The following is a 27,155-nucleotide window of genomic DNA, read 5'->3' on the forward strand; positions in this document are numbered from 1 at the left end:
TCTCAATGTTCTTTACATCATAATCATCTTTCTTTCCTTCCCTTTGAACTTCTGACCTGCTGCCTCCAGGGCTGGGATTGCAGGTGTGTAACACCATTCCCAGTTTCTGTAGTAGATGTGCTTACTCTGACTTGACACAACCCTGTGGACTGAGAATGGAGGGTGTGATTGAATTTTTAAAAAAAGAAAAACAACTAAATATCTGGTCTTTGTTCCAAACTCCTGGGGATTTCAGACAATAGTGTCTTTGGTATGCTAATTGATAAGTAATAGATGGGTTTGTAGAGAGCTTTACGTGGGAGTTGGTTGGCAAAGGAACTAACCATGGGACGAGGTGAACTGGACCACTCAACACTATGGCCAAAACTCTCAAGGAGGGGAGAGAGGCTGGAGACTGAGCTATTCCTCGATGGCCAGTGATGCAATCGCAGGCCTACAAGGAACTCTACATTCCTACCCGAAACCTTGCCCTGTACATCTCTTCCATTTGACTGGTCTTAAGTTATATTCCTTATAGTCTTCTTCTCATGATTGTGCTATGGTTTGAATGTCTCCTCAAAACTCATATTGAAACTGAATTGGTATTCTGATGGTATAGGAGGATGGGCCCTTTAAGAAATGGTGGGGTAAGGTCAGTATCTCCTGGAGGAGGCTGCGTCTCCTGAGAGTAAGTTATTAGAAAAGTGAGGCCAGCTACCTGTGTTTATTGTTCTCATCCTTTCACTGCATTTCTGTGCAATGACTTCTGTGCAATGACCTCTGTGCAATGACCTCTGCTATGTCATGACCCAGCAAGAAAGCTTGCCCAGTGTTGGCCCCTTAATATTGGACTGCAGCCTCCTGAATCATGAGAAATAAATTTCTTTTCTTTGTAAAGTATCTATTCTGTGGTATTATAGTAACAAAAGCTAGACTAAGCTATTGTTTCCAGAGTCCTGAGAGTTGTATACAATATAATAATTAAGAGACATTGTGCGGATCTCTGACCTTGTGGCCCAGCTGGACAGAAGTGTGGGTACCTGTTGAGTTGGAGGGATCAGCTGTTTGTGTGGCAGGGAGAGAGGAACAGAAGGGTTTCTCAAGGAATTTGGGTGTTCTTGTAAGCATAAAGGCTGTAGCTCTGAGAAAAGAGAGTAACAGACACAATTGGACTCCTTCCTGTGACTTGCTCTGATCCTGGACCCAGAGTCAGGAACCTCTCCAGGACCCACACGATGGAAAAAGGACCTTGGAATATTCCCCAGGAGCAGCCTGGACTGGAAGGAGAACCTATTAGCAGTCCACTGGGATGCTTTGGGTTAAAAGTAGCCGAAGACCTGCCTTGGACTGGCTCACCTGAGAAGAAACTCTAGAAGCAGGAAAGACTCCAGACTGGCAGCTGCACAGCCGTCTCTTCACGCACTGACTTTGGCCCCAGGCATTTTCCTCCCACTGCTGTAAGCCAAGCACTAGCCACAACTAGAGCAGCCTACATCCTTGTTCCTGCTAAAGGGGCAGAGAGAAATCCTTCTCTCTTCTATATAACAGAAAAAAATATTCAGCCTATTTTGATAGCTACCCAACCATCCCAGACAGAAAGGGTCAACAAGGAAATGCCAAGGCTCACTGGGTCAAAGCTGGAAGATGGACAGGATTGCTTACACTACTAATGTGCCCACATTAACCTTATGAAGGAGCAGGCTGCACACAGGCAGGGTGGGCTCTGGGTAGACATTCTCAGCGCACAGTGGCCACTGCCTAGTTTATGGCTAGCTTGAGCCACGGGGAAGGCCTTCTCCATTATTCCCCCCTCCCTTTCTTCCTTTTCTCTCCCATTTTGTCCTCTTTACGCTCCACCACTCTGTTCTTCCATCTCTTGTTTGCCTTTCTGTGCTTTCCTGTTTCCTGTAAAATATTATACACATGCATATATCATACGTCAGCTATTCTGGCAGGCAGTTTAGCTCGCATGAGCACACATGCACAGCTGTCACCCAGTGTCTTAGTTCACCTACTTTAGAATATCACAGGCCAGCTGTCGCGTGAACGCAGCATTTTCGACAGCCTCGCGGTTCTGGAGGGTGAAGAATCCAGACCGAGGTGCTTATATTTGGTGTTTGGTGGGGAAGTTCCATGGGCCCTAGCCATCCAGAGACTGTGAACACGAGAATAGTGCAGGCCACAGACAGCAGTATCCTCAACGTCATCTCCCCTGGGGTCACCTGTGATTGCCCAAGTCTCTCTTATATACTATTGATGACATACATTTGACATAAGTAATGACTGGAAATCCTATGGGAAAATTCCTGTTATCCACTAATAGCACAGTGTAGAAACACTGGTAATAATAATAATAATAACAATAATAATTATATAATGATAATAGCACACTGGTAGAAACGAACTTACTGTGTTGCCAGTCATGAAGAGTTTAACATTTATTCATCACAATACACGTGATCATAATGATAGGATATACTACTGGCCCGTGTGTGTTTTCTGTATTGTACTTCGTGTCTGTTTACTTGAAAGAGGGTCTGACTCTGTAGCCTCAGCCTCCCGGTGCTTTAAAACTATGTGTGTGTTGTATGTGTGGTGGCGTACTTGTGCCACCAAATATGTGCGGAGGTCAGAAGAAAAGTTGTAGAAGTTGGTAACCTCTTTCCATGTAGGTCCTGGGAATTGAACTCGGGCTGCTAGGCTTGGCATCAGGTTCCACAATGAGCCATCTCACTGTTCTCTGGCACTTTTAAGATATTGTTATTATTTATTTTTTGTATGCAGGAGTGGGTGGGAGGGTGTGTGTGTCTGTGTGTCTGTGTCTGTGTCTGTGTGTGCGTAGGTGTAGAGGCCAGAGGTGGGTGTTGGGTGTCTCCCTCTATTGATCTCCACTTTATTATTGTTGTTGTTGCTATTGTATGTGGGAGGGCACCGGTGCCACGGCACACATGGAGGTTAGAGGACAGTCTGTGGAGTGAGGTCTTCAACCTTCACATGGGTTCTCGGGATAGAAATGAGATCTCCAGGCTTGCGTGGCAAACATTTATACCTGCTGAGTCGTCTCACTGGCCTCCTACCTTCCTTTTTGAGACAAGGTCTCTCATCGAACTAGAGCTTGCGACTTTGGCAACACTGGCTGGCCAGCAATTGCTAGGCTCCTGCTAGCTCCACCTCCCCTGCATTGGTATTACAGGTTCATATTGCCTGTCCAGTTCTTTTTTTTCTTCCTTATTTTCATACAATATATTTTGACCATATTCTTTACCCTCCCCAATTTCTTCCAGATCTTCCCTACCTTCTCACCCAGGCAGCTTCATGTTCCTCGTGTGCATGTGTCTCTCTCAAAACAAAACAAAGCAAATGAAACTCAAAACATGAATAAAGAAAGAAGAAAAAGAAATCAAAACAAGCAAAAAAAGTGCACACACACACACACAAAACAAACAAAATACTCAAACCACATGGAGTCCATTTTATATTGGCCAACTACTTCTGGGCATGGGGCCTGGCCTAGAGTGTGGTTGAGACACTCAGTGGCACCCATTAGAGAAAACTGGTTTCCCCAGCAAGTATCACCTACAGGTAGCATCTCCATGGGGTGGGAGCCGTGTCTGTTCCTTTTCTCCTCTCAGTGCTGAAACCTGGTCTGCCCTGCCCAGCTTTTATGTGGATGTTAGGGGTCTCAACTCCAGCTCTCATTGTTGTGTAGCGAGGGCTTTACCAACGGAGCTATCTCTTCTCACGTTCATTGCTTCTTTTACGGAAAACACTCACTGTGAAAGAGTCTAGCAGCAGCAGCTCAGACATCTCAGGTTTGTCCTCTCTCTTGAGCATACCAAGAGGTCATGATAAACAACGGACCTTGGCCAACTGTTTCTGTGTGAGGACACACTGATGTCCACTCAGTGAGAAATCCCCTAAGAAGGTTTTTCTCAGGATGTACTCTGACTGTTGGAACACACACACATAGCACCCTTCATGAAAAACCCTTGTGCGTGCGTGTATGTGTGTGTGTGAACACTTTGTTCCCTCTCTTAACTCACACAATTCCTTAGGTTCACAGTGAACCTGTGATCACAAACCTAGTGAAGCAAGTAGCCCATCACAGACACCGTGATTCATCTGTTAGGCACAGTTGACATCGAGCATTAAGCCACAAGACTGTAAGGAGCTCGTGGAGATGCTGTCTTAAGATTACAAGTGAAAAAGCCCTTTAGTCAACAATTGTATTAGTCTTTACACTGACGCATTTATAAAAATCAATCTTGGGAGGAAGGGCTGGTGGAGGGGGAGGGGAAGGGGCAGTAGACAATGCTTGTTGTGAAGCATGAAGGTCTGATCTTGGGTCTCCAGCACTCATGGGAAAGGCAGGAACAGCAGGAATCTGTAATTCCAGTGCTGGGAAGGGGAGTGAGTGGGGACAGGTTGATCCCTGGGCCTTTGCTCAGCCAGTCTAAGTGAATCGGCAAGCTCCAGGTTCAATGAGAGACTCTCAAAAACTAAGGTGGAAAGAGATTAAAGAAGACACCTAAAGTCCACCTCTGGCCTCCACATGCTTATATATGTACATATATACATATACAACAAAAGCCAAAAGAGATTGTTTACTATATTGTGTGTGAATATATGTGTGTGTGTGTGTGTGTGTGTGTGTGTGTGTATTCTAAACATTTTGGTATTTTAACATCTTAAAAGATTCCTTCTGACTGAAGAGATTAGCTCTCTAGAACTAGCTGACTCTTTGAGAAGGGGCAAGTTTAGCCAGGGGCATCCCTGAGATATACAAACTGACCAATCAGAGTGCCACCTCCTCTAGCTGGCCCTAACACCCCAGGAAGCTATAGGACTGGGCTTTAATTACCTCCCAGAACCAGGTACAGGGGCTAAGGGAATACCTGCCCTGGCCTGCTTTGTGTTGTAACCGAGCCCCACAGCCCGGGTGATCTACAAACAATAGTTTATTTGGCTCATGGTTCTGGAGGTTGCAGAATCTAAGACTGAGGAGGGGTCAGTGGGATGAGTGCTCCTAAGCAGAGCCACCTCCATGGCGAGAGTCTGAGAGACAGAGCGAGAGGCCGCCTCTTAGGACACAGTCTCTCCATGGCAACCACTCCAGCTATCATGGCACTTATGCTGTCACATAAAGCATGCCACTCACCACCTAATGGGTTCCTATTGGGCCTTCCTGTCATGGGGTATTAAGTTTCCAGTACATAACCTTTATGGGAATGCTCAGCCACAGCACCATGGCTGCCCCAGGTTAGAGCCTGATGAAACTGCTCAAACCAACTGGCCCTAAATCATCCGACAGCCCCCTTTTCATTTCATGAAGAAACTGTAATAAAAGGGTGGTATAAACCTGCCCTTTACTCTTGTCTTTTGCCTCTCTCTTGAACACGCTGGTGTCATGTTCATGTTCATATGGTCTCATGTGGCATCGTATGCCCCCTCTGTCCGTGACCTGTGAATATATGTACTCTGTCTCCTGGAGCCGTAGCTGAGAGACCTCCTGAGCTAGCTCATTGGCCAAAGACCCACAGCCTGAACTCCCAGAGTTCAGTCCCCCAAGACTCATACGCTAGGAGAAAACAGATCCCCAGAGTGTCCTCTAACCTCCATATGCGTGTGTCCCCTCTCCAACACACAAGTAAATAAAAAATTAACACAAAAGTATAAATGCAAAGCATGTGTTTTATGGAGGAAGGGTTCCACGAAGGGAAGAATGGCAAGATTCCAAAAGCATCACCACGCAGCCCTGCCTACTGGTGGGCAAAGAGCCCAGTGTGGGTGTGAGCCGCAACTGTACTGTGTGCATTGTTAAGGTTAAATATTAAATGTCTTCCAAAAGCACCTATTTTGAAGGCTTTGGTCCTTAGCTGGGGGAACTACTTTAAGCGGTGAAAATCTGAAGAGGTAGGACCTAGGTGGAGGAAGTGGGTCATTGGTGGCACGCGTTGGGAGCCCCTGCCTCTCTACTTCCCGTCCACCACAAGGTGATTGGCTTTACCCTACAACCCGCTCTCCACCTTGATTCCTGTGCCTCTAGCTATGACGTAGTCAGAACAGAATCAATATAGACTAAAAACCTCTAAAATGGCCAAAATAAAACTGGCTTCATTCTCAATCTGCAGGCCGCGATCCCTTTGAAAATCGAACAACCCTTTCTCCAGCGTCACCACTGGAAAGTACCGATATTTACATTACCGTTCATAACAGCAAAATTAGTTATGAAGTAGCAAGGAAAACAATCTTACGGTTGGGGATCACCAGGGACTGTTGAGGGTCACAGCGTTAGGAAGGTTGTGAACCACTGCTTTAAGATAGCTCAAGTATTTGTCTCAGTGACGTAACCCAAAAATGCGAACAAACAAACAAGCCCCGACTAACAGCTCAGGTATGTTCTAAGAACCTTCCTGGAACTTCTGCTCAGGAGTCTTGGCACGGGCACAGAGGGGCTGCTTGAGAGGAAAGCAGGGCCAAGAGGGAAGAATAGGGCCAAGAGGGAAGAGCCGGCTTGGTTCACTTTGCACGGACGTCTGGCTCCATCTGGATCTCAAGCCGCAGCTCAGCTGGGCTTTCCAGTTTCTTGAGCCAAAGTCTGAGATTTTGCTGGGCCCAGTTTATGCTGAGTTCCTGTGACTGAGACCAATCGAGTCCTGACAGATGATCCTACACAGAAACACTTTTTTCCTCCTTCATAAAACTACTGGAACGCTTTATGATTCCAAGCCGGTCACGTAGACACGCCCCCTTTCTCCGGGCCACTCCCACGGTGGTTATGCTGTGATTGTTTTGAACCTGAGGCCATGAGCAGGCTCGGTGAGCCAGCTATCACTGACCTCCTGCCTATGTTGCTGTGTCTTCCTAAAAGTGTGGCAAGATATTTCATTCCACTGTGTAAAGATATGCCTCTGTGATTGGCTTAATAAAAGGCTGAATGGCCAATAGCTAGGCAGGATCTCCAGGCACAGAGGATGCTGGGAAGAGGCACCGAGGAAGCAGAGTGGGAAGGACAGCACGCAGATGAGATAGACGAGCTTCGGGGCAGCACATAGATGAACAGGAATGGGTTAATTTAAGTTATAGGAGCTAGCTAAAAACAAGCTTAAGATATCAGCTAAGCTTTCATAATAATTAGTCTCTGTGTTGTGATTTGGGAGCTGGCTGGTGGAACAGAGAAAGACTTGCTACATACATGAATTCTTGATAATCTCTCATTCTTTGGAGAATTTTCACTTATTGCGAAAATGTAAATTGATGAGATCAGTAAATTTTACTCATTGTAAAACTTTCTCTTTTCGTTCCGATTGTGGTTGGTAATTTGTTTAATTAAACGATTCCCGTTCATTAAACTTTTAGTGTTCAACTTTCTCTATGGGGCTAAGAACCATGATGCAAGCCTCTAGTCTTAGCACTTGGGAGGCAGAGGCTGGTGGACCTCTGTGACTCTGAGGCTAGCCTGGTCTATGTAGTGAAACCTAGCCTCAAAACTGAACGTAAACAAAGGAACAATAAAGCCTGCTCTGTGGGTCCTCGGTCCAGACAAGATGCACGTGTGTTTATTTTGTGTTCTTCTGTGCTACAGATGTGGAGACCAGAGGACAAGCTCAGTGACGGTTCCTCGGCTTCCATCCACCCATTCTTGAGTCTCTTACTGGCCTAAACTTCATCAAGTGGGTGAGGCTGGCTGATCAGCATGCCCCAGGAAGCTGCCTGCTTGGATCTCATCAGCTCTGCGATTATAAGTGTATACCACCACAACTGGGTTTTTTCATGAATTTGGCCGGGGGGTTGAACTCAAGTCTTTGTGATGGCTTCATGCTTGCAAAACAAGCATTTTACTGACTAAGCCACCCACCCCCAGCCACTGGGGAAAAAAAATTAAGTTTTTTTTTGTTTTTGTGTTTTTCTGAGACAAGTTTTCTGTGTAGTTTTGGAGTCTGTCCTGAAACTTAACTCTGTAGACCAGGCGGGCCTCAAACTCACAGAGATCTGCCTGTCTCTGCCTCCCATGTGTTAGGATTAAAGGTGTGCACCACTGCCGCCTGGCTAATTTAAGTTTTTAAAAAGGTGGTTATTTTTATGTGTATGTTTTGCCTGCATGTATGTGTGTGCACAGTGTATGTGTGTTGAATGCTGAAGTCTTGCTCTCGCTCCATGTCCATCTCCAGCTGTTGGCAGCTTTGTTCTGTAGACTTCTTCCTCCTGGACCTCATAGACAGAGTCTCCATCGCTTGAACACCGCTGCTCTTGGGGCAACAGGAAGAATAGGACATCTACCATTTCTGCCCACATTTCGCTGACTGAGATGCATCATCTGACTGCCTACAGGTGGGCAAAGAGCCCAGGGTGGGTGTGAGCTGTGCTGTGGTAAGCATGTCGCTATGGTTGAGTATGAAATGCCTTCCAAAGGCATCTGGATTCCAGAAGACAGTGGAGGCTCAGGAGGAGAAAAAGAAGACATTTCCGTGATCAGTGTTAGTCACCAGAGCAATCTATTCACACAGTTATGGTCACAGGATGCATCTATGCAGGACATAGCCATATGGGTGACATGTGCACGTGACACAATGCTCTTCAGCCTGTTCTGTAGTTAGACCCTAAAACATGCATTCTAAGTAGAAAAAAGAAAACAATAAATAAAACACACATTATAAATACCACATACACCTAACCTACCAAGCGTTATATTATGACTTGGCTATGATTTGTTATTGTTCTTCTCAAGAGCTGGTGTTCAAGACATGCTTCCTGATGCAGTGTTCCGAGGCAGGGCTTGGGGAAGTGGTTAGATCGTAGGCGCTCTGATTTCATCAGTACATGACAGATTTATGGAGTCATATTTTGATGTTGTTAGGAGGAGATACATACCAGGAAGAGGGGCCTGGTTAGAGGAAGTAAATTGCTGGGTGTCTGCCTTGTCCCTCCCTCCCCCTCTCTTCCTTTCCTCTCCTCTCCTCCCTCTGACCACCACAGGGTGAGTAACTTCCTTTCCCATAGTCTTCTGCCATGATGCACGGCCTCATCTCAGGCCCAGAAACACAGAGTCAACTCAGCACAGCTGAACCCTCTCATGCCAAGAGCCGAAAAACAGTTCTCTTCTTTAAAATGTACTTATCTGTATTTTATGTGTGAATGTTTGCCTACGTGTATGTGTGTGCACTCTTGATACCCATGGAAGACAGAAGAAAGCATCAGATCCCTGAAACCAGAGTCACAGAGGGTGGTGAGTTGCTGTGTGGCTGCTGGGAACTGAACTTAGGTTTTCTTCAAGAGAAGAAAGTGCTCTTAACTGCTGAGCCATTTCTCCAATTGCTAAGTATGCTGGCCAATTTTTTTTTTTTTTTTTTTTTTGCCAACTTGACGCAAGCTAGAGTTATCTTGAAAGGGGAACTTTATTGAAAAAAAAAAATGCCTCCATCAGATTCCCTACAGGCAAGCCTGTGGGGGGGGGGCATTTTCTTGATTAATGGTTGATGTGGGAAGACTCAGCCCACTCGGGACATTGACAGTCCTGGGTAGGGGAGTCTTAGGAGCATAAAAAAGCATAAGAGTAGCAAGCCAGGGCCGGGCAGTGGTGGCGCGCGCCTTTAATCCTGGGAGGCAGATCTCTGGGAGCTCGAGGGCAGCCTGGTCTACAATACAAGAGCTAGTTCCGGGAAAGGCACCACCAAAGCTACAAAGAAACCCTGTCTCGAAAAGCCAAAAAAAAAAAAAAAAAAAAAAAAAAAAAAAGAGTAGCAAGCCAGTAAGCAGTATTTTCTCTGTGGGGTCTGCTTCAGTTCCTGCCTCAACTTCCCCTAATAATGGACTATATATTCTGTAGTTATGTCCTAAAACACCCATTCTAAGTACAAAAAAGAATGCAGTAAATAAAGCATACATCATGAATGCCACATACATCCAACCTACCAAACATTGAATTATGGCTTGATTATTAAACCAAATAAACCCTTTCCTCCCAGGTTGCTTTTGGTCACTGTCTTTATCACAGCCATAGGAAGGAAATGAAGACACTAAGTGTTTCTTTTTAGTTGTTTCTGTCACAGTGACGTCACTGACAAATAAACCGAGCAACACAGCACTGTAGAGGGCTGACCTCCATGTGGTGACGGGGCCACCTGGGACCTGCTGCTCCTGCCTAGACCGTAATTGTATCAATCTGCACAGAATCCATCACCGACTTCACAATGCCAAGGATGCTGCCTACTGAACGCACATCATATCATATCATATCATAAACTCAAGCTGCTGAAGTCACAGGTGTCTATACGGCCACATGGAGATGTTCCTATGGGGTGTGTTCACATGAAACGCATATGAACAGGCTCAGAGATGGGTTTGGCCCTCCCCATCAGACACAAGCACTTCCTCTGGGTTTGTGTAGTATGTAATAGTTATATATAAGAATGCCCGTCACAGCATTGTTTTCTGAGGTATTTCTTCAAACAACCAAAAGCAAACTAACTACACACCAGTAACAGAATGGCGGCGTCAGTTAGGACATCTATATCATGGAGGATCACAATTATTAAAATGATGATGAAAAGTTCTCCTTTAATTTGGAGGGATTTCAAGGCCTGTCGGTGGGTGAGAAACAAGATTCAGTAAAGGAGGGAGGAAAGCCAATGTTTTTGTAATAGAATTCTATTTTTGAAAATGATTCAAATCCACTTTATGTAAAGATTATATAAAGGATACAGAAAATATATATGAGAAGAATATGGAAGCTTACATATTAGATTACTTCAGCAGAGTAGCAATTGGGGGAGGGGGAAGGGGCAGGCCACGTAATAGAAGAAGAAAGAAGGTCATCAGAATTAGATCAACGTGCAGACGTGATTGACGGGAGGCACCGTCTTAAGACAAGTTGGAAAGTGTGTGTTTAGGAGTTAACTAGTTCTGACCGGATAGGGCTTTCCATCGATTTTTCCATTTCCTGCACACGAGAGTGGTTTAGATTGAAGTGAGGGGTTGGTTATGAAAGGTACAGAAGGTTCCAAACTTAGACACCTTGATTTCACGGAGCTTCAGAAGTCACCCACGGTCAAGCAGAAGGGCACACACTGGACCGGAATCTGTGTGGGATGGGGTCGGCTCTTTTTGTGCCACTACCATGGATTATCACAAGTGAATTAAAAGAAGAAAGGCATTTCTTACCCTTCTGGGTGCTGGAAAGTCCAGTTTTAAGATGAGGACATCTGGGGAAGGCCATCTTGCTGTATCCAAGGTGAGGCAGAAGGCAAAGAAGGCAGCAGGCACATTGCTCGGATCTCTGTGCTTCTTGTAAAGCCAGTGACTCCATCATGGAGGGCCTACCTGTGACCTCATCTACCCACCCTATGACTCATCTAACCCTCCCTATGACCTCATCTGACCCACCTTATGACCTCACCCTATGACCTCATCTAACCTACCCCATGACCTCATCTAACCCACCTTATGACCCCAGTCTATGACCTCATCTAACCCACATTGTGACCTCATCTAACCCACCTTATGACCTCATCTAACCCACCTTATGACCTCAGTCTATGACCTCATCTAACCCACCCTATGACCTCATCCAACCCACCCTATGACCTCATCTAACCCACCTTATGACCTCAGTCTATGACCTCATCTAACCCACCCTATGACCTCATCCAACCCACCCTATGACCTCATCCAACCCACCCTATGACCTCATCCAGCCCACCCTATGACCTCATCTAATCCACCATATGACCTCATCTAACCCACCCTATGACCTCATCTAACCCACCCTATGACCTCATCTACTCCACCTCATGACCTCATCTATCCCTATCTCAAGGCTTCATCTCACCTTCACCCCATGAACTCATGTAACCTTTACCTTATCACCTCATGTAACTCCCTTTACAACCTCAGCTCACCAAATTTCAGAGCTTCATCTAATGCTCACCCGTGAACTCATTTAACCCTCTTTATGACCATATATAGCCCCCCACGACCTCACCTAACATTCTATGGCCCAATTTAACCTCCCACCTCAGGACCTCACCTCAGACCCATTTTCAAATACTGTCAACATCTTGGAGGAATAAAGCCTTTTTAACTATGAAGTTTGGGGGAGCACTGAAGGCATAGTGCGGGGTAGCTAGAAGTGACACTGGGAAGTGTCATTACGGTCGTGAGTGTAAAGCCCTCATGAGAAAGATTACTGCCATTGTCAAAGAGGCCCAAGGACACTGTGTCCGTAATCCTGGCACTTCAGAGGCTGAGGCAGGAGGTTGAAAGTTCAAAGCTAGCCTGGGCTAAATAGTAAGACCTTGTCTCAAAAAAACAAATAAGAACAAGAGATGTGAGAACTCCCCACTCCTTCTGTCACATGAGCACACAGTGAGCAGGTACCGCCCCCAAGAACCTCACCCCACACTGTGTGCACTGTGGCCTCATATTTCCTTCAGAATGGAGAAGGGCAAGTCTTTTGTAGCCCTGCCAGGTCGTGGTGTACTACAAGAGAAGCCTGAACTGCCCACAGCCCAGGTGGGTCACACAGACACAGAAGAGCGCCAACAAGGGTCAAGTGTGTTGTTTTTAGAAAGTCAGGCAGGGGCTGGAAGACAGAGAGGCCTTCCAGGAATGACCAAAAGCTTGTGTTTTGTGGCTTTTGTTTGTTTTTGTTTTTTGAGACAGAGCTTTTCTGTAGCTTTGGAGCCTGTCCTGGAATTAGCGCTTGTAGACCAGGCTGGCCTTGAACTCACAGAGATCCGCCTGCCTCTGCCTTCAGAGTGCTGGGATTAAAGGCGGGCGCCACCCCTGCTCGGCCCACAAGCTTTCCCATTCTAAATGTTTGCCGGCAGTCAACTAAATTGCACCCGTCATACTTGCCAGGCTGTAGGAGCTCGGCCGCTATCTGGACTTGGCATTTTAGGCTTTTCTGTGGTCATTGGCTTGAACACTGTACGCAAAAGCCCAGGCTGCTGTTTTGTCAGCTTGGGGACCATGCCGACTTCCAGGCCTACCTTGACCCTCTGAACCGAAGTTCTAGGTGCGGGATCAGCGTTTCTACCTCTGCACGGGTGCCACAGAGGTGGTTCCTTCAGGCCGAATTTGAGAACTCTGACAACTGTAGGACCTTGAGGCATCCAGAACTGTTGAACTCAACAGTATACTTGACTTTTGGCCTCAGGAGGCCTCCGTACTCTAGCTCACAGAATGATCTGCACCTTGACTTACCAGTGGAGTCGCTGAGTGCAGCAAGCAGCCAGGTCATTCCCAGGCTGCCGACCGACTCTAATCAAGCAAATGTGAAACCAACTAAGCACTCACCACATCTCGCTCTGGTTTTCTATGCAGGAATGCTACCTGACCATATTGCAGGCCATTTTCCCAACACATTAATATTCTGTGGGATTCCCCACTCACTAGGTAGTCTTTGCTCTGTTAAAGTCTGTTAAATTTGCCTTGTCTGAGTTTTTTGTTTTTTGTTTGGTTTGGTTTTTTGAGACAGGGTTTCTTTGTAGTTTTGAAGCCTGTCCTGGAACTTGTTCTGTAGACAAGGCTGGCATCAAATTCACAGAGATCCACCTGCCTCTGCCTCCCTCGTGTTGGTATTAAAGGCATGCGCCACCACCGCCTGGCTTTTTCTCTTTTTCTTTCTTTTTATGCTTGCCGTAAATGTTATATCTGGATTTCCATGACATAAGAAAATTTTGTTCCTATTACTATTTTGAGGCCAACACAGCCTGGGTTACATAATGACAAAACATAAAACACATTTTGCTCCTGGTCTATCTCTTAGCTTTGGAACCTGTCCTGGAACTCGCTCTTGTGGACCAGACTGGCCTCGAACTCACAGAGATCCTCCTGCCTCTGCCTCCTGAGTGCTGGGATTAAAGGTGTGCGCCACCCCTGCCCAGCTCCTGGTCTATCTCTTGAACAATAGTGCCCAGTTCAGATTAGAACCTTTCTAATGTTGAGACCCTTTAATACAGTTCCTTATGTTGTAATGACCCCCAACCATAAAAAGTATTTCATTGCTATTTCATAACTGTAGTTTTGTTACTATTATGAATTTTAATGTAAATACTGATATGCAGAATATCTGACCTGCAACTCCTAAAGAGGTTGCGACCCACAGGTTGAGAACCACCCGATTTCGTTGAGAATTTGTAGAGTGAATGAATGGTGTCTGTGCGGCGCTTTCAGCCTCTGGGCCTTTGCAGGGTGTGAAGATTTGGAAGAAAATGACCCCCAAAGGGAGTGGCACCAGTAGGAGGCTTGGCCTTTTGGAGGAAGTGTGTCACCATGGGGGTGGGCTTTGAGGTCTCTTTTGCTCAAGCTTCCCTCAGTGTGACTTTCAGTTGACTTCCTGTTGGCTGCAAGCCAAGATGTAGCCAGCACTACATCTGCCTGCAGAGCTCCATGCTCCCCATCACGATGACGATGGGCTGACCCTCTGAAACTGTAGGGAGCCCCATTAAATGTTCCCTTTATGAGAGTTACTGTGGCCGTGGTGTCTCTTCACAGCACAGAAAACCTTAACTAAAACACAGGGGTTGGCGTCTTAGTTTGGAATGTTCTTTTCCTATGTGGCTCCTTCTTGCCACTCAGGCCCCATCGAGTGTCTTTATCACAGAGATTCCCTTAATAAGACCTGCCCCTCCAATGCATCCTTCCTTTCTCCTTAAGTTGAGATATAATTCATATAACACTTCATCTAACATAAAACTCACTGTCTTAACATAATAATCAGGGCTATCTTGTGCAGCGACCAATGTCATCAAACTCCTGATCATGGCCATCACCACGCAAAGAAACCCCGTGCCTGTTGGCAGACATTAGTCATCTTCCTGACCCAGTTCCTGGCAAGAGATGAGATTATTCTGTCTCTGTGGGTCAGCCTGCTCCAGATATCTCATAAAGCGGAATCCACAGTGTGCAGCCTTTTGTGTCTGACTTCCTTTATTCGGTGCGAGGTTTTCAAGGTTCATTCCTTGGTGTTGATTGACCCGAACTTCCTCCCTTTTTCTGGCTGAAACATGTTCCATTGTATGGACACAGCACATTCTGTTGGGGGTATTCACTAACAATACATTTTTTCCCCTCATGCTTTGGATATTATGGGCAATACTGCAACGAACATTTGTGTACAAGTTTTTGCACAAGCGCATGCATTCATTTCCTTTGGGTGTATGTTTACCAGTGGAATTTCTGGATCCTAGGGTACCATTAACATGTTCCTTGCTTTCCGGACATTGGGATTCTAACAGTCTCTGCTGGGGCTGGCACTGGGGCAGTAAGTGAGGGCAGTACTCAGTTAGGACAACCAAGGTCTGCTAAAGCGTCTCACTCACCAGCGGAGATAATATTTTCAAGATTTAGGACCGGGGCTGGAGAGATGGCTCAGAGGTTAAGAGACCTTGCTGCTCTCCCAGAGGACCTGGGTTCAGTTCCTGGCACTCACACTGAGAAGTTCACACCTGTAATGCCAGCCCCAAGCAATGTGATGCCCCTTCCTGACCTCCCTGGGCGCTGTACTCAGGTGGCATTCACACATACATAGGCACACATATACAGACACATACACACACGTGTAACCCCCCCCCATAAATAAAAATAATAAGTTTAAAGAATTAGAGCAACAGCATGGCTCAGCTGGTAAAGGTGCCTGCCTCCAACCCTGGCGACCGGAGTCGTCCCTAGACCCCTATGGTGGAAGGAAAGAACCAACTCCCACTAGCTGACAAGTTGTTCTCTGACCTCCACACGGGCACTGTGGCACATATGGACCACCGTCTGATACACTCAATAAATTTAAAAGTGTAACTGGGACACGATTTTACATTTTTATGGAGTCCAGGATGATAACTTGATCTACCAATATAACGTGCAAATGATCAAACCAGGATGATGAGCATTTTAACTAAAAGGACAAAGCTGCAGCTTGAGACAAGAGGAAATGTGTAATCCTGGCTATAAAATACTGACACATGGGCTATCGAGATGGCTCGGTGGGTAACGTGACCACAGCACAGGCTTGAGAACTAGAGTCTGACCTCTGGACCCCATGGTGGACGGGGCTCAGATTCCACGAACCCCATGGTGGACGGGAGTCAGATTCCACGGACTCCATGGTGGACGGGAGTCAGATTCCACGGACCTCATGGTGGACGGGGGTCAGATTCAGAAAATGGTTCTCTGGTCTTTATTCCCCTGACGTTGCTGGCACTCTCTCATAGGGCACCAACTTTAAAACGGTGCTATGTGGAGCCATCTTCATGAACTTCTTTACAAATTGCAGCCGATGTGGTAACCCAGACCTATGACCCCAGTATTCCTAAGGCCAAAACACTAAGGTTGTAAGTTCAAGGCCAGCTTGGACTGCACAGCAAGATTCTGCTTTGTTGTATTTTTTGTTGTTGCTGCTGTTGTAAAAACTATTTCATTAAGTTGGGCATAGTGTCTCATGCCCGTGACCCCAGCATTCCAGAAGCAAGGGGATGGTTTCAAGTTCCAGAACAGCCTGGTCTGTCCTGCAGGTTGCAGACCAGTCAGGGCTACACATCAAGAATGTGTCTTTCTTTCTTTTACTTATTTATTTGGATTCTTGAGACAGGGTTTCTCTGTGTAACAGTCCTGACTGTCCTGGAACTCACTTTGTAGACCACGTTGGCCTCACAGATATGGGTCTGCCTCTGCTTTCTGAGCGCTGAGATTAAAGCCGAGCATCACCACACCCAGCTCCAAGAATGTATCTTAAAACAAAACAAAACATTATCTTTAATTCTTTTTTTTTTTCAAGACAGGGTTTCTCTAGAGCCTGTCCTGGAACTAGCTCTTGTAGACCAGGCTGGTCTCGAACTCACGGAGATCCACCTGCCTCTGTCTCCCAAGTGCTGGGATTAAGGGCGTGCGCCACCACCGCCCGGCCTACTCTAGTAAATTTTGCACCAGGCTTGTGACATCCCCAGCCACCCAAGTCCCTTCTGGAGCATAAGCCTGAGACAGGCATCTTCTCCACACACTCAGCGGTTTTGTGGGAAATTCAGGGAAGAACTGTCGGTGTGCGAGGATTAAGCTGCCCGCCTTCTCTTTACAGTAGGCCCTCCAGCTGTGCAGTTGACCCTAAAATCAAGCGGGGAGAAAGATCTCCCCAGGGCATCTTTGGGGAAAAATAGACCCAGGACTAATTGATGGGTAGTAGAGGAGATGCCAGTGGGAAGGTCTGTAATCCCTTCTGGTACCTAGAACTCTGAGTTAGGCTGTTCCCCAAGTCTGTGCTGGAGCTGAGTAGGGGGCGATGGGGAGAGGGCGCCTCCTAGTGGCTCCGAGTAGCACTGCTCGCTCTGCAAGCCTCCGTGGTAAATAACACCCAGGCTCAGACTTGAGGGCAGCACAAACCTCAGCAATCAGGATACTATTTTAATGCATTATTAAAAGAAAAAAAAGTCAACCTGTAAGATGCTGCTTATGGGAGGGTCACTTTATTGGAAATTTAGCAAAAAGCGGAGAACTAAGGCTTCTGGTGCTTGCGATGTTCCACAGAAAGGGCACCAATAGGGGATTGGATGGAGACAGCTGTTTGGGAAAGCAATTTGCAGTATCTGTTTAGATCTAAACCCTTGGTCCCTGGACTCGAGAGATGGTTCAGCGGTTAGGAGCACACACCGCTCTTTCAGAAGATCCATAGGTCGGTACCCAGCATCCAAATTGGGGCAGCTCACAACAGCCTGCAACTCCGGCTCTAAGGGGATATGACGCCCTCTTCTGGCCTCTGAGGATACTGCACTTGTGCGCCCCACAAATAGTTACAATTAAAAATAAAATATTAATAATTAAATAAAGTCTTGCTCTCTCCTCCTTATACACTCCCCCCGCACCCACCCGTCCCTGGTCTCCCAGTGTTGTTCTATTTTCCTTTTCTTTCCTACCTGGCACTGTGACTCCAGGACCATCTTTCCAAAAAATAACGTGACTGTCAGAACCATGATTGAGCTATTGAGGGTCATTCCACATTCAAGTCATGATAGCTCTCAAGGGCCCAGAAGGTGAGAGGCGATTCCTCTGCACACACCAGCCACACAACTGGCTTCTCAGTCTCTCGCCCTCGGCTCTCTGGCTTACATCTGGGATGTCCCCTGAATTCATGACATTTCCATCACTGGGATAAGATTCCTGAAAGAAACATCTAAATGGAAAAAGGATTTTTGCCTTGTGGCTGGAGAGGATAATGTTCACCATGGTGATGAACGCATGGTAGTTGGGGTAGCTGGGACATAGATGGCCAAGCTAGAAGTCACAAAGCCCATGCCCTGGTGACTCACCTCCCCCTGCCACGCTCTACCTCTTAAAGGTTTCCCAGCCCCCACACAGCACTACCAGCTGGGAACCAAGTGTTCACACAGCGATTTTCTAGGGGACATTTCCTACCCAAACCACCATATCGTCCAGAGGGCCACATGCCAAAGACTTGGCTGCCAGCCTATAGAGCTCCTGGGGGTGGCAGAACCCTAAGGAGGTGGGGCCAACTCGGGAAGAAGTTATGCCACTGAGGTCATGCATGCCCCCTAAGAGGTGGTAGTGGGATTCCGGCTCCCTCCTCTTTTGCTTCTGGGCTACGGTGGAGTGGTTTGTGTACGTGTGCTTTGCTGTGACCTACGGGAGCCAAGCAAAGGTGGCCGAATCTCCGAGATGAACCAAAGCATGGCTTCCCTCATGAGAGCTAACCCCACGTCCTATTCAGAAAGCGTATTGAAACATACGATCCCAGGGACCATCTGGGATCCCTGCACTGTACTCCGCTGAAGCTCGTCTTGGATCTAAGGATCAGAGACACACGACGGACACTCATGTGCAGGATAGGCGTATAAACGTGTTTACTCCAACTCTAACGTTTACAAGGGAGCTAGGCGGAAGGTCACCATATACACATTGCCAACTCCGTGTCTCCCGTTTGTCTTACTGACTGGGTTCACCGCTGCCACCGGAAGGCTATCCTGATACCAGCAGGATGCAGAAGGAGATGGGTGACCGCAGGAACAAGTCCACTGGGACGGATAGGACAGGGGCCCATCAGCAGAATGCCAGGGGCCAGAGTGGGCTCCGAGCTGGTGCGAGGGCATCTCATGCTGCACGTGGTGCCTGCTGCAGCTCCAGAGGCTCCCGAGTCACCTGGTGACACATGGTGTCGGTGATCTCCACCGCACAGGTCACTCAACAAGATCACGTGATTGCAGTCGCCCAGCTCATTGCGGTAGCGCTGTGTCCCTGTCCAGAATGGACAGACTGAGTATGTGACCCACTCGGTCACGAAGGCAAAGTTTGCCCCAGGCATGTCACCCATGCTCAGCCAGGGCTGAGATCCCAGAAAAGGTTGCCGGTGCCAATGTGGCCATTGCGGCAGGTGCCAGGCCACAGGGACTGATTTGCAAAGTAGTGAGGTTTTGTGTCAACCTCCACCCGTTGGGCCATCTGCGATGAGGTTGGGATGGGCTGCGTCAGCTCCATTGCTTCCTCTTCCTCTTCCTCTGCCTCAAAAATTCTCATGTCTTCCCAAGAATAGAAGATCTGCAGATTCAGACACACGGGAGAATGAAGTGAGCCCCTCCCTGTGTCCACCATAGGGCACCTTCTCAGCATAGCAGAGGTGGCCAGAGAGGGCGTGGCAGATGCTTCTCTTTGACTTCCAACGGGCTGTGTGAACAAGCTGAACAAGCTGGAGACAGTGTGGATGGGGTGGGGTGGAAGTGCACATGCATGTGTGCTATTTTCAGGCACAGAAACACGGACCAGGAGTTCCTGGCTCTGAGATATGCATCCCGACCACCCCACAGAAGTGCAATGACCCCAACGAGGGGTCCTTGGCTCAGCCTCCTTGCATTGGCCAGAGCCCTTGAGTTCTGCTCTGGTGTCTCTGTTCCTGGCGTGTTCCTCTTCCCTCCCTCAGGCCTGTCCTGGCCCCAAGTAGCCCAGGTGTCTCCCTCCGGCCACCTTACATGCCCCATCCTGCACACAGACCCACCTTAGAGACCTCCACCTCTCCTTCTCTGTTTGGTTCTCTGGGCTCTCACTCTCGTAGGAAGCCAAATACAGACCTAAACCAAAACGGAAGTGAAATTAGGCAATTATGGCAGGTGACTGTAACTCTTTGTTTACCCAGAACTTGACCGGCTTTTTGTTTGTGATTTAAACTTCTCATTTGGAGGGGGGGACTTGGGGAAACAGGAGGATTGGGATAAAGGAAGGTTGGATAGGGGAGCACGGAACCACAATTCTTAGTTAAGGGAGCCACTTTAGGGTGGGCAAGAGACTTGACCCTAGAGGGGCTCCCAGGTGCCCAAGCTGAGGTCCCCAGTTAGTTCCTTGGGCAGTTGAGGATAGGGAACCTGAAATGACCCTATCCTAGAGCAATACTGACGAATATCTTGCATATCATCATAGAACCTTCATCTGGTGATGGATGGAGATAGAGACAGAGACCCACACTGGAGCACTGGACTGAGCTCCCAAGGTCCCAATGAGGAGCAGAAGGAGGGAGAACATGAGCAAAGAAGTCGGGACCACGAGGGGTGCACCCACCCACTGAGACAGTGGAGCTGATCTACTGGGAGCTCACCAAGGCCAGCTGGACTGTTACTGAAAAAGCATGGTATAAAACCGGACTCTCTGAACATGGCGAACAATGAGGGCTGATGAGACGCCAAGGACAATGATCCTACTTAATGTGCTGGCTTTGTGGGAGCCTAGCCAGTTTGGATGTTCACCTTCCTAGATATGGACGGAGGGGGGAGGACCTAGGACTTACCACAGGGCAGGGAACCCTGACTGCTCTTTGGACTGGAGAGGGAGGGGGAGAGGAGTGGGAAGAGGGGGAGAAGAGTGGGAGGAGGGGGAGGGAAATGGGAGGCTGGGAGGAGGTGGAAATTTGTTTGTTTTTTTTTTTATTCTCCTTTTATCAATTAAAAAAAAGAAACAAGAAAAAAAAACAAACAAAAAAAAAACAAAAAAACTTCTCATTTGGAGGTCATTGCTCATAGACAGTTTTAAGGAACAGCATGCGGAGATCCCATGGCCCCTCTACCCAGTTTCGCCCACAGAACCCACATGCAAAACTATAATATAGAGCGTGTCCTTCACTTATGATAGTTTAATGGACAGTTTTTTTCCTACGCAGGATGCTATACGGTGACACGTGTAGTAGAAAACACAATCTGTATTGAATCTGGATTTTTGCCTTGGCTAGCAATAGGAAGTGTGCTCCCCTCTGTGAGCTGCAGCCACACCCCCATCAGTCATGAACTATTCCACACGTAGTGATATAATCTGTTTTATGTTAGGCAAGGCATTAGAGCCCAGCACTCACGAGACAGAGGCAGTCAGATCTCTGTGAGTTCAAGGCCAGCCTGGTCTACATAGAAAGTTTCATACCAGCCAGGACTACATAGTGAGACCCTGTCTTAAAAAAAATAATAAAACAAATGCTCCAAACCAAGAATAGTTGTCTTTGTGTTAGATGGCCATGTGATACTGTAAGAGAAGCTTTCTAAGCATGTTTATAGCAGGCTGGACTAAGCCGTGATGATCCATAAGCTAGGGTACTAGAGATGTGTTTCTGACTTATGGTATTTCCAACTCAGGATGGGTTTACTGGGGTGTCATTCCATCATGAATTGAGGTACCCTGGTACAGTATGTACCATAATCAGGACACTGACATTGGCAGAGTTTAGACACAGGACATTTCCATAACAACTATAGCACCATAGGCAAAGGTACCCTTTAGGGGCACACCCACGTCCTTCATGGTCCACACACTTTCTCTTTCCTTTATCCTCCCCTTCCCCCTCTTCTCCCTCACCTCTCTTTTCTTTCTTCCCTCCCTCCCTCCCTCCCTCCCTCCCTCCCTCCCTCCCTCCCTCCCTTCCTTCCTTCCCTTCTTCCTTTGATTTGGGGATTGAACCCAGGGCAGCAAATCTATCACCAAGCCACACCCCCAACGACCCCACCCCTACTTCTAATTTCTGACAAGTACTAATATATTCTCCATTTCCTTCTTTTAGTAATTTAAAAAATGTTATATAAATAAAGTCATCTGGGGGCTGAAGAGATGGCTCAGTGGTTAAGAGCATTGCCTGCTCTTCCAAAGGTCCTTAGTTCAATTCCCAGCAACCACATGGTGGCTCACAACCATCTGTAATGAGATCTGGTGCCCTCTTCTGGCCTGCAGATGTACACACAGACAGAATATTGTATACATAATAAATAAATATCTAAAAAAATAAAGTCATCTATATTACATAGATAGATAGATAGATAGATAGATAGATAGATAGATAGATAGATAGATAGATGATAGATAGATATTTAATCTTTTTGAGACTGGAGACTCATCCATGAGGTGGCATGTATCAATGGCATGGATCCTGTTTGTCTAAAGCACGGGTGTATCGCCGGGATTGTTTTCTGCTTGAGGCTGTAACAAGGGGAACTTATAGACACTGATATATGGGGCTTTGTTTCTCTGAGAGCATGGATAGCATTTGTCTAGAATGAGCCAATGCCCAGGACTCTGCAGTTTCTTAGTCATAAGATGTCACCAGCACTCAGTTTTACAACACACTCTTTGTCAGTTGGGCATGCTGGTCCTTGCCTGAAATCCCAACCCTGGGGGACCCAAGTGTGAGTTTGGAGCTCTCTGGGTTCTATAAGTTCTAGGCTAACCTGAGCTACACAGTGAGATTCTACCTCAACAAACAAAACAAAACAAATATAGGTAACCACAAAAAGCGAAACCAACAAACCCCAAACCAAGACTTCTCTGTCTACACCGACACTTCCTGGGATGTGATGCAGCTTGTTATGACACGGTTATGTCCCAATAAACCTCTGAAGAACGAAACCGCTACTGCCAAATCTGTGCATTCAACAAGCCAGACCTGGCACCACGGGCCTGCAGCCCCAGCTGCTCTGGAGGCTGAGGGAGGAAGATCACAAGGTCGGGTTTGCCTGGGCTACAAAATGAGTTCAAAGCCATCCCAGGCAACTTAGTGAGACCTTGCCTCAAAATGAAAAAGAGGCCCGGGGACAGAGCCCAAGGATAGGACATTTGCCTGGTGATGTGCGAGACCTTGGGCTCAGTGGTTTCCAGACATCAATGTCTCATGCTAATGTGTATCCCACGCTACCCTCACACAGTGCCCCCACACACCCACCATCCACGGAGAGACCCATAACTCCGCTCTCCTCGTGTGAGCTCCTGTTCTTGTCTTCACTCCCATGTTATTAATGAAGAAAACCGGGGAGGTTGATGTTGAAATGCGCCTAGGCCCTACTCTAGTTCTTCCATTTTGTATGGAATTCTGACACCGTGGAAAGGCAATCGTGTACCTTAGGATTCTCATGGCAGCGGATGTGGTTGGAAAGCTTAACAATGACAGCTCTGTGCTCAGAGAGGACTCTGGACCCAGGGGTCCTTGAAGTCTTAGCCTGCGACCTGTTGGGTTTGTCTTGTGCTCCTTAGGAGGCACCTGGGCGCTGGTTAGACAAGGGAATGTCTAACCAGCTCTGCTTGGGGCCAGCAGGCTTGAGCTGTGTCTCTGCCCAGAGTTGGGTTCCCAGCACGGTGACCGACTAAAGACTGGACAGTCCTACTGCCTGGATGCCGAGGCCATGGGGCCGCCTTACCGTCCTCGCTGAAGATGGGGGCAGTGTGCAGGTAATGGGTGATGCTGGGATCTTGCTCAAAAGGACATTCCACTTGTTTCCAGGTGATGAACTCTCCAACCTGTTTGGCCAGTTCCAGAAATTTCTGCAGGGTTTACAGAGACACAGAACGGAGCAAAGTGAGTGACTTGCCTTGGCTTCATCACCTTTATGTGATCTTGTGGATCTGTGAAGGAACATGGGGCCACAGGTGACAGGAGAAAGATGCTGGGAGTTCTGTGAGAGCCACCTTGCCATGTCTCCTTCATTCCTCTTAGCAATCCATGACTCCTGTCACCTTAGGTGGGTGGTAGCAGCCATTGGCCCACAGATTTTTGAGCCAATGTCTCACTATGCCCTGATGGCCTGGAACTACCTACGTATATCAGGTTGGCCTCAAACTCACAGAGATCCTCCTGCCTCTGCCTCCAGGTGCTTGGATTAAAGGTGTGTGTCCCACCTGACTGCCCACAGCCTTTGCCTGCATGTAGCAAGAATGTGAATAGCTTTATTTGAATTTCTTTTTGTGTTTTTCTTTTGGGAAATTGATACACTTGTTGACTTATAGGGTTATAGGTTAGTAAATCTATTTAAACAAAATTTAAGTAATTTAAAGAGATTCATGTTATTTTTAATTATGTGTAAATTATGTGTACATGATTGCCTGTGCCCACAGAGGCCAGAAGAGGGTGTTGGAACCCCTGAAACTGGAGCCACATTCATTTGTGAGTGGCACAGTGCTGGGAACCAAACGGGGGGCTTGTGAAAGATCAGTACACGATCTTAACTGCTGAGCTATCTCTGCAACCCAGGTGAGGTCTTAAAAATCTTATGGCATGTATTTATTGTGCATGTGTGTATATGTGTAGGCATATGTGTTCACTGGGGCACAGGTGGAGGTCAGAGGACAACTTGCCGGAGTCAGTTCTGCCCTTCTACCATGTGGATCCTAGGGATGGAACTCAGGTCGTCAGGCAGCGAGTACCTACATCCACTGAGCCATCTCAACAGCCCTAAGGAAATTCTTTTACCTGTATTTTTTAAAAAATATTTATTTATTTATTATGTATACAATATTCTGTCTGTGTGTATGCCTGTAGGTCAAAGAGGGCACCAGACCCCATTACAGATGGTTGTGAGCCATCATGTGGTTGCTGGGAATTGAACTTTGGAAGAGTAGGCAATGCTCTTAACCTCTGAGCCATCTCTCCAGCCCTACCTGTATTTTTTTAAAAATTAATCATCTTCTAATATGCACATGCCATTGGTTCTAGGATCCCCTCACTCCAGCTGAGATACCCAAATCCACAGAGGCTCCGATCCCTTCTTTAAGATGGTGTATTATTTCCATGCAGCAGATACACCTCCTGTTGCCGGCTGTTAAACCATTTCCAGGTTGCTCCTCACACCTAACACAATGTAGGAGCCATGCAGATGGCTTCTGTGTGCATTGTCCCGGGAACAGTGACAAGCGAAACAGTCTGTACTCCTTCAGGACAGATGTAAATATGAAATATTTTCCATTCTCCAATGTAGAACTTGTGGAAACAGAGGGCTAGCTGCATATGTGTTTAAATATTCCAAGTATGCTAACTTTCAGCAAGGTTTTAAACACACAGCAGCCGGCTGTCGTCTGTGCAATGCTTCCTGTAGGCTGATGTGTTTGAGCACTTCTTCCCCAGTTGGTGGCACTGTTGGAAGGTTATGGGACCTTTGGGAGGTGGAGATCTGCTGGGGGACAGTAGGGCCCTGCTGGTGGCCTTTGATGGTTTACAGCCTGGCCCCACTTTCTGTTTGGGGTCCACTTCCAGAATGCAGATGCAACATGGTCAGCCAGCTTCCTGCTCTTTCCTCCACTCCTTCCCTTCAATGATGGACTCTCATCCCTACAGAACCATAAGCCAAAAGAAATCCTCTCTCATTCCCCCACCCCCTAGCAAAGAAAACAGGACACAGCCTAAAGTCAAGCCTGGAGCAGAGAACCTGCCCTGTGTCATTCCTCAATCAGCCCTAGTGGTGGGGTCTAGCGCACCCCCCTCCCGCACCTGCTCCCTCAGGGTGTGGTCACATGAGTGGGTGTTTCATAGTCTTCCTCAGCTCTGATTCTAGGGACCAATTCAATGAGGAAATGACGGAGTCCCCTACTCCCAGTTATGTCAGGACCACCACCACCAGGGAAAGCCCATCCCAGGCCCCCGGGGCCCCTTCTGCCTCATCCTCCTGGCCTCTAGACAAGAGCCTAGGACCACATGCTGGGTTGGACAGTCCCTGACTCTGCCAGCTTTGGGACAACCAGGCCTGTGGGTCACCAGCGAAGAGCCCAGACTTGTGCTGTGGCCCTCAAGAGCAGGAGACACCCACAGAGTTTTTGACAGCCTCCAAGACCTGTGTTTGACCATAGTTGTGGCCCATTTTACAGAGGAAGGGGATGTGCGTCATTGGATAAAGCAGCAGTGGTCTTCCTAATGCTGCGACCCTTTGATACAGCTCCGCATGTGATGACCCACACCCATAAGGTTATTTTTGTTGCTACTTTATAACTGCAAGTTTGTTACTGTTGAGAATTGTAGTGTAGCCAGGTGACAGTGGCGGGGTAGGTCTTTAATCCCAGCTCTCTGTGCGTTTGAGGCTAGCCTGGTCTACAAAGCAAGTTCCAGGACAGCCAGGGCAACACAGAGAAACCCTATCTCAAGAAATCCCCAAAACCAAAAAAAAAGTATAATGTAAATTGTAAATATCTGTGTTTTCTGAGGTCTTAGGCAATCCCTGTGAAAATGTCATTTGACCCCGAAAGGGTTGCAACCCGAAGGTTGAGAATCACTAATACAGAGTCAGTTAAAGGTTCAGGATTTATGCCTCTTGGAGCCGAAGGCTGCATGGGCACCAGGTGACCACCGAAGGTCACTTGCTGACCTTCCTGCAGGACAAGAGCCTCTTTTCTCCCACAGACCAGAAGGTCCTACTACTTCAAGCCCTGCAGATTCTGTTTGCAGAGCCCATGGGCCACACAGGGATGCGGGTGGGCTCTTCTGAGCCACTCAGGAACTCCAGTTCTGAGTGAGTGGCTGATGCCCTGCCTGCTGTGGGACTCCTTTCCATCTGAGAGGTACTGGGGGCTTCCCGGAGGAGGGGACATTTGATGAGCCAGTGAGCTGAGGGAGCAGACATCTCTCTTCACTTCTGCCCCTGTGGTTTCTAGGTCCCTTCTTTTGGGGACCTGCCCTGGTTGCCCTGTACCGTGCATTCATGTGGTCCCTGAAGGACCTTGCCAGCTGTCCCCATAGGTCTACATTGCTGGCTTTCTCTTCAGCCTGGTGCTCTTCAAGGATCAAAATGATGCTGTACCCTGTGGACATTTAGCCCAGAGTGCTGGTTGGCATGTGCCTGAGCCTCGGCCTCTCACTCTGGATGATGTTAGGGGGCTCAGATAATCCCACTCTGAGATGTAGATTGCTGTATTCTGTCTTCACTAAAGCCCCCATTAATCCAGCGATTGGGGGGCTAGCA

General features: G+C 47.5%; 1 protein-coding gene across 1 annotated transcript in view; it reads right to left on the reverse strand.

The window, feature by feature from the left end:
• Window positions 1–18,801: 18,801 nt before the first annotated feature.
• The window catches only part of Rasgef1c (RasGEF domain family member 1C), a 69,052-nt gene continuing 60,698 nt past the window's right edge, over window positions 18,802–27,155 (reverse strand). The window contains exons 12-14 of the mRNA XM_075992792.1: window positions 23,631–23,754; window positions 19,970–20,042; window positions 18,802–19,515 (exon numbers count right to left, since the gene is read on the reverse strand). Of these exons, the coding sequence (XP_075848907.1) occupies window positions 19,491–19,515; window positions 19,970–20,042; window positions 23,631–23,754 (222 nt within the window). The 3' untranslated portion in view covers window positions 18,802–19,490. The remainder of the gene's footprint in view (window positions 19,516–19,969; window positions 20,043–23,630; window positions 23,755–27,155) is intronic.

This window comes from Microtus pennsylvanicus, chromosome 11 (genome assembly GCF_037038515.1).
Source record: "Microtus pennsylvanicus isolate mMicPen1 chromosome 11, mMicPen1.hap1, whole genome shotgun sequence".
NCBI classification, from domain to species: domain Eukaryota; kingdom Metazoa; phylum Chordata; class Mammalia; order Rodentia; family Cricetidae; genus Microtus; species Microtus pennsylvanicus.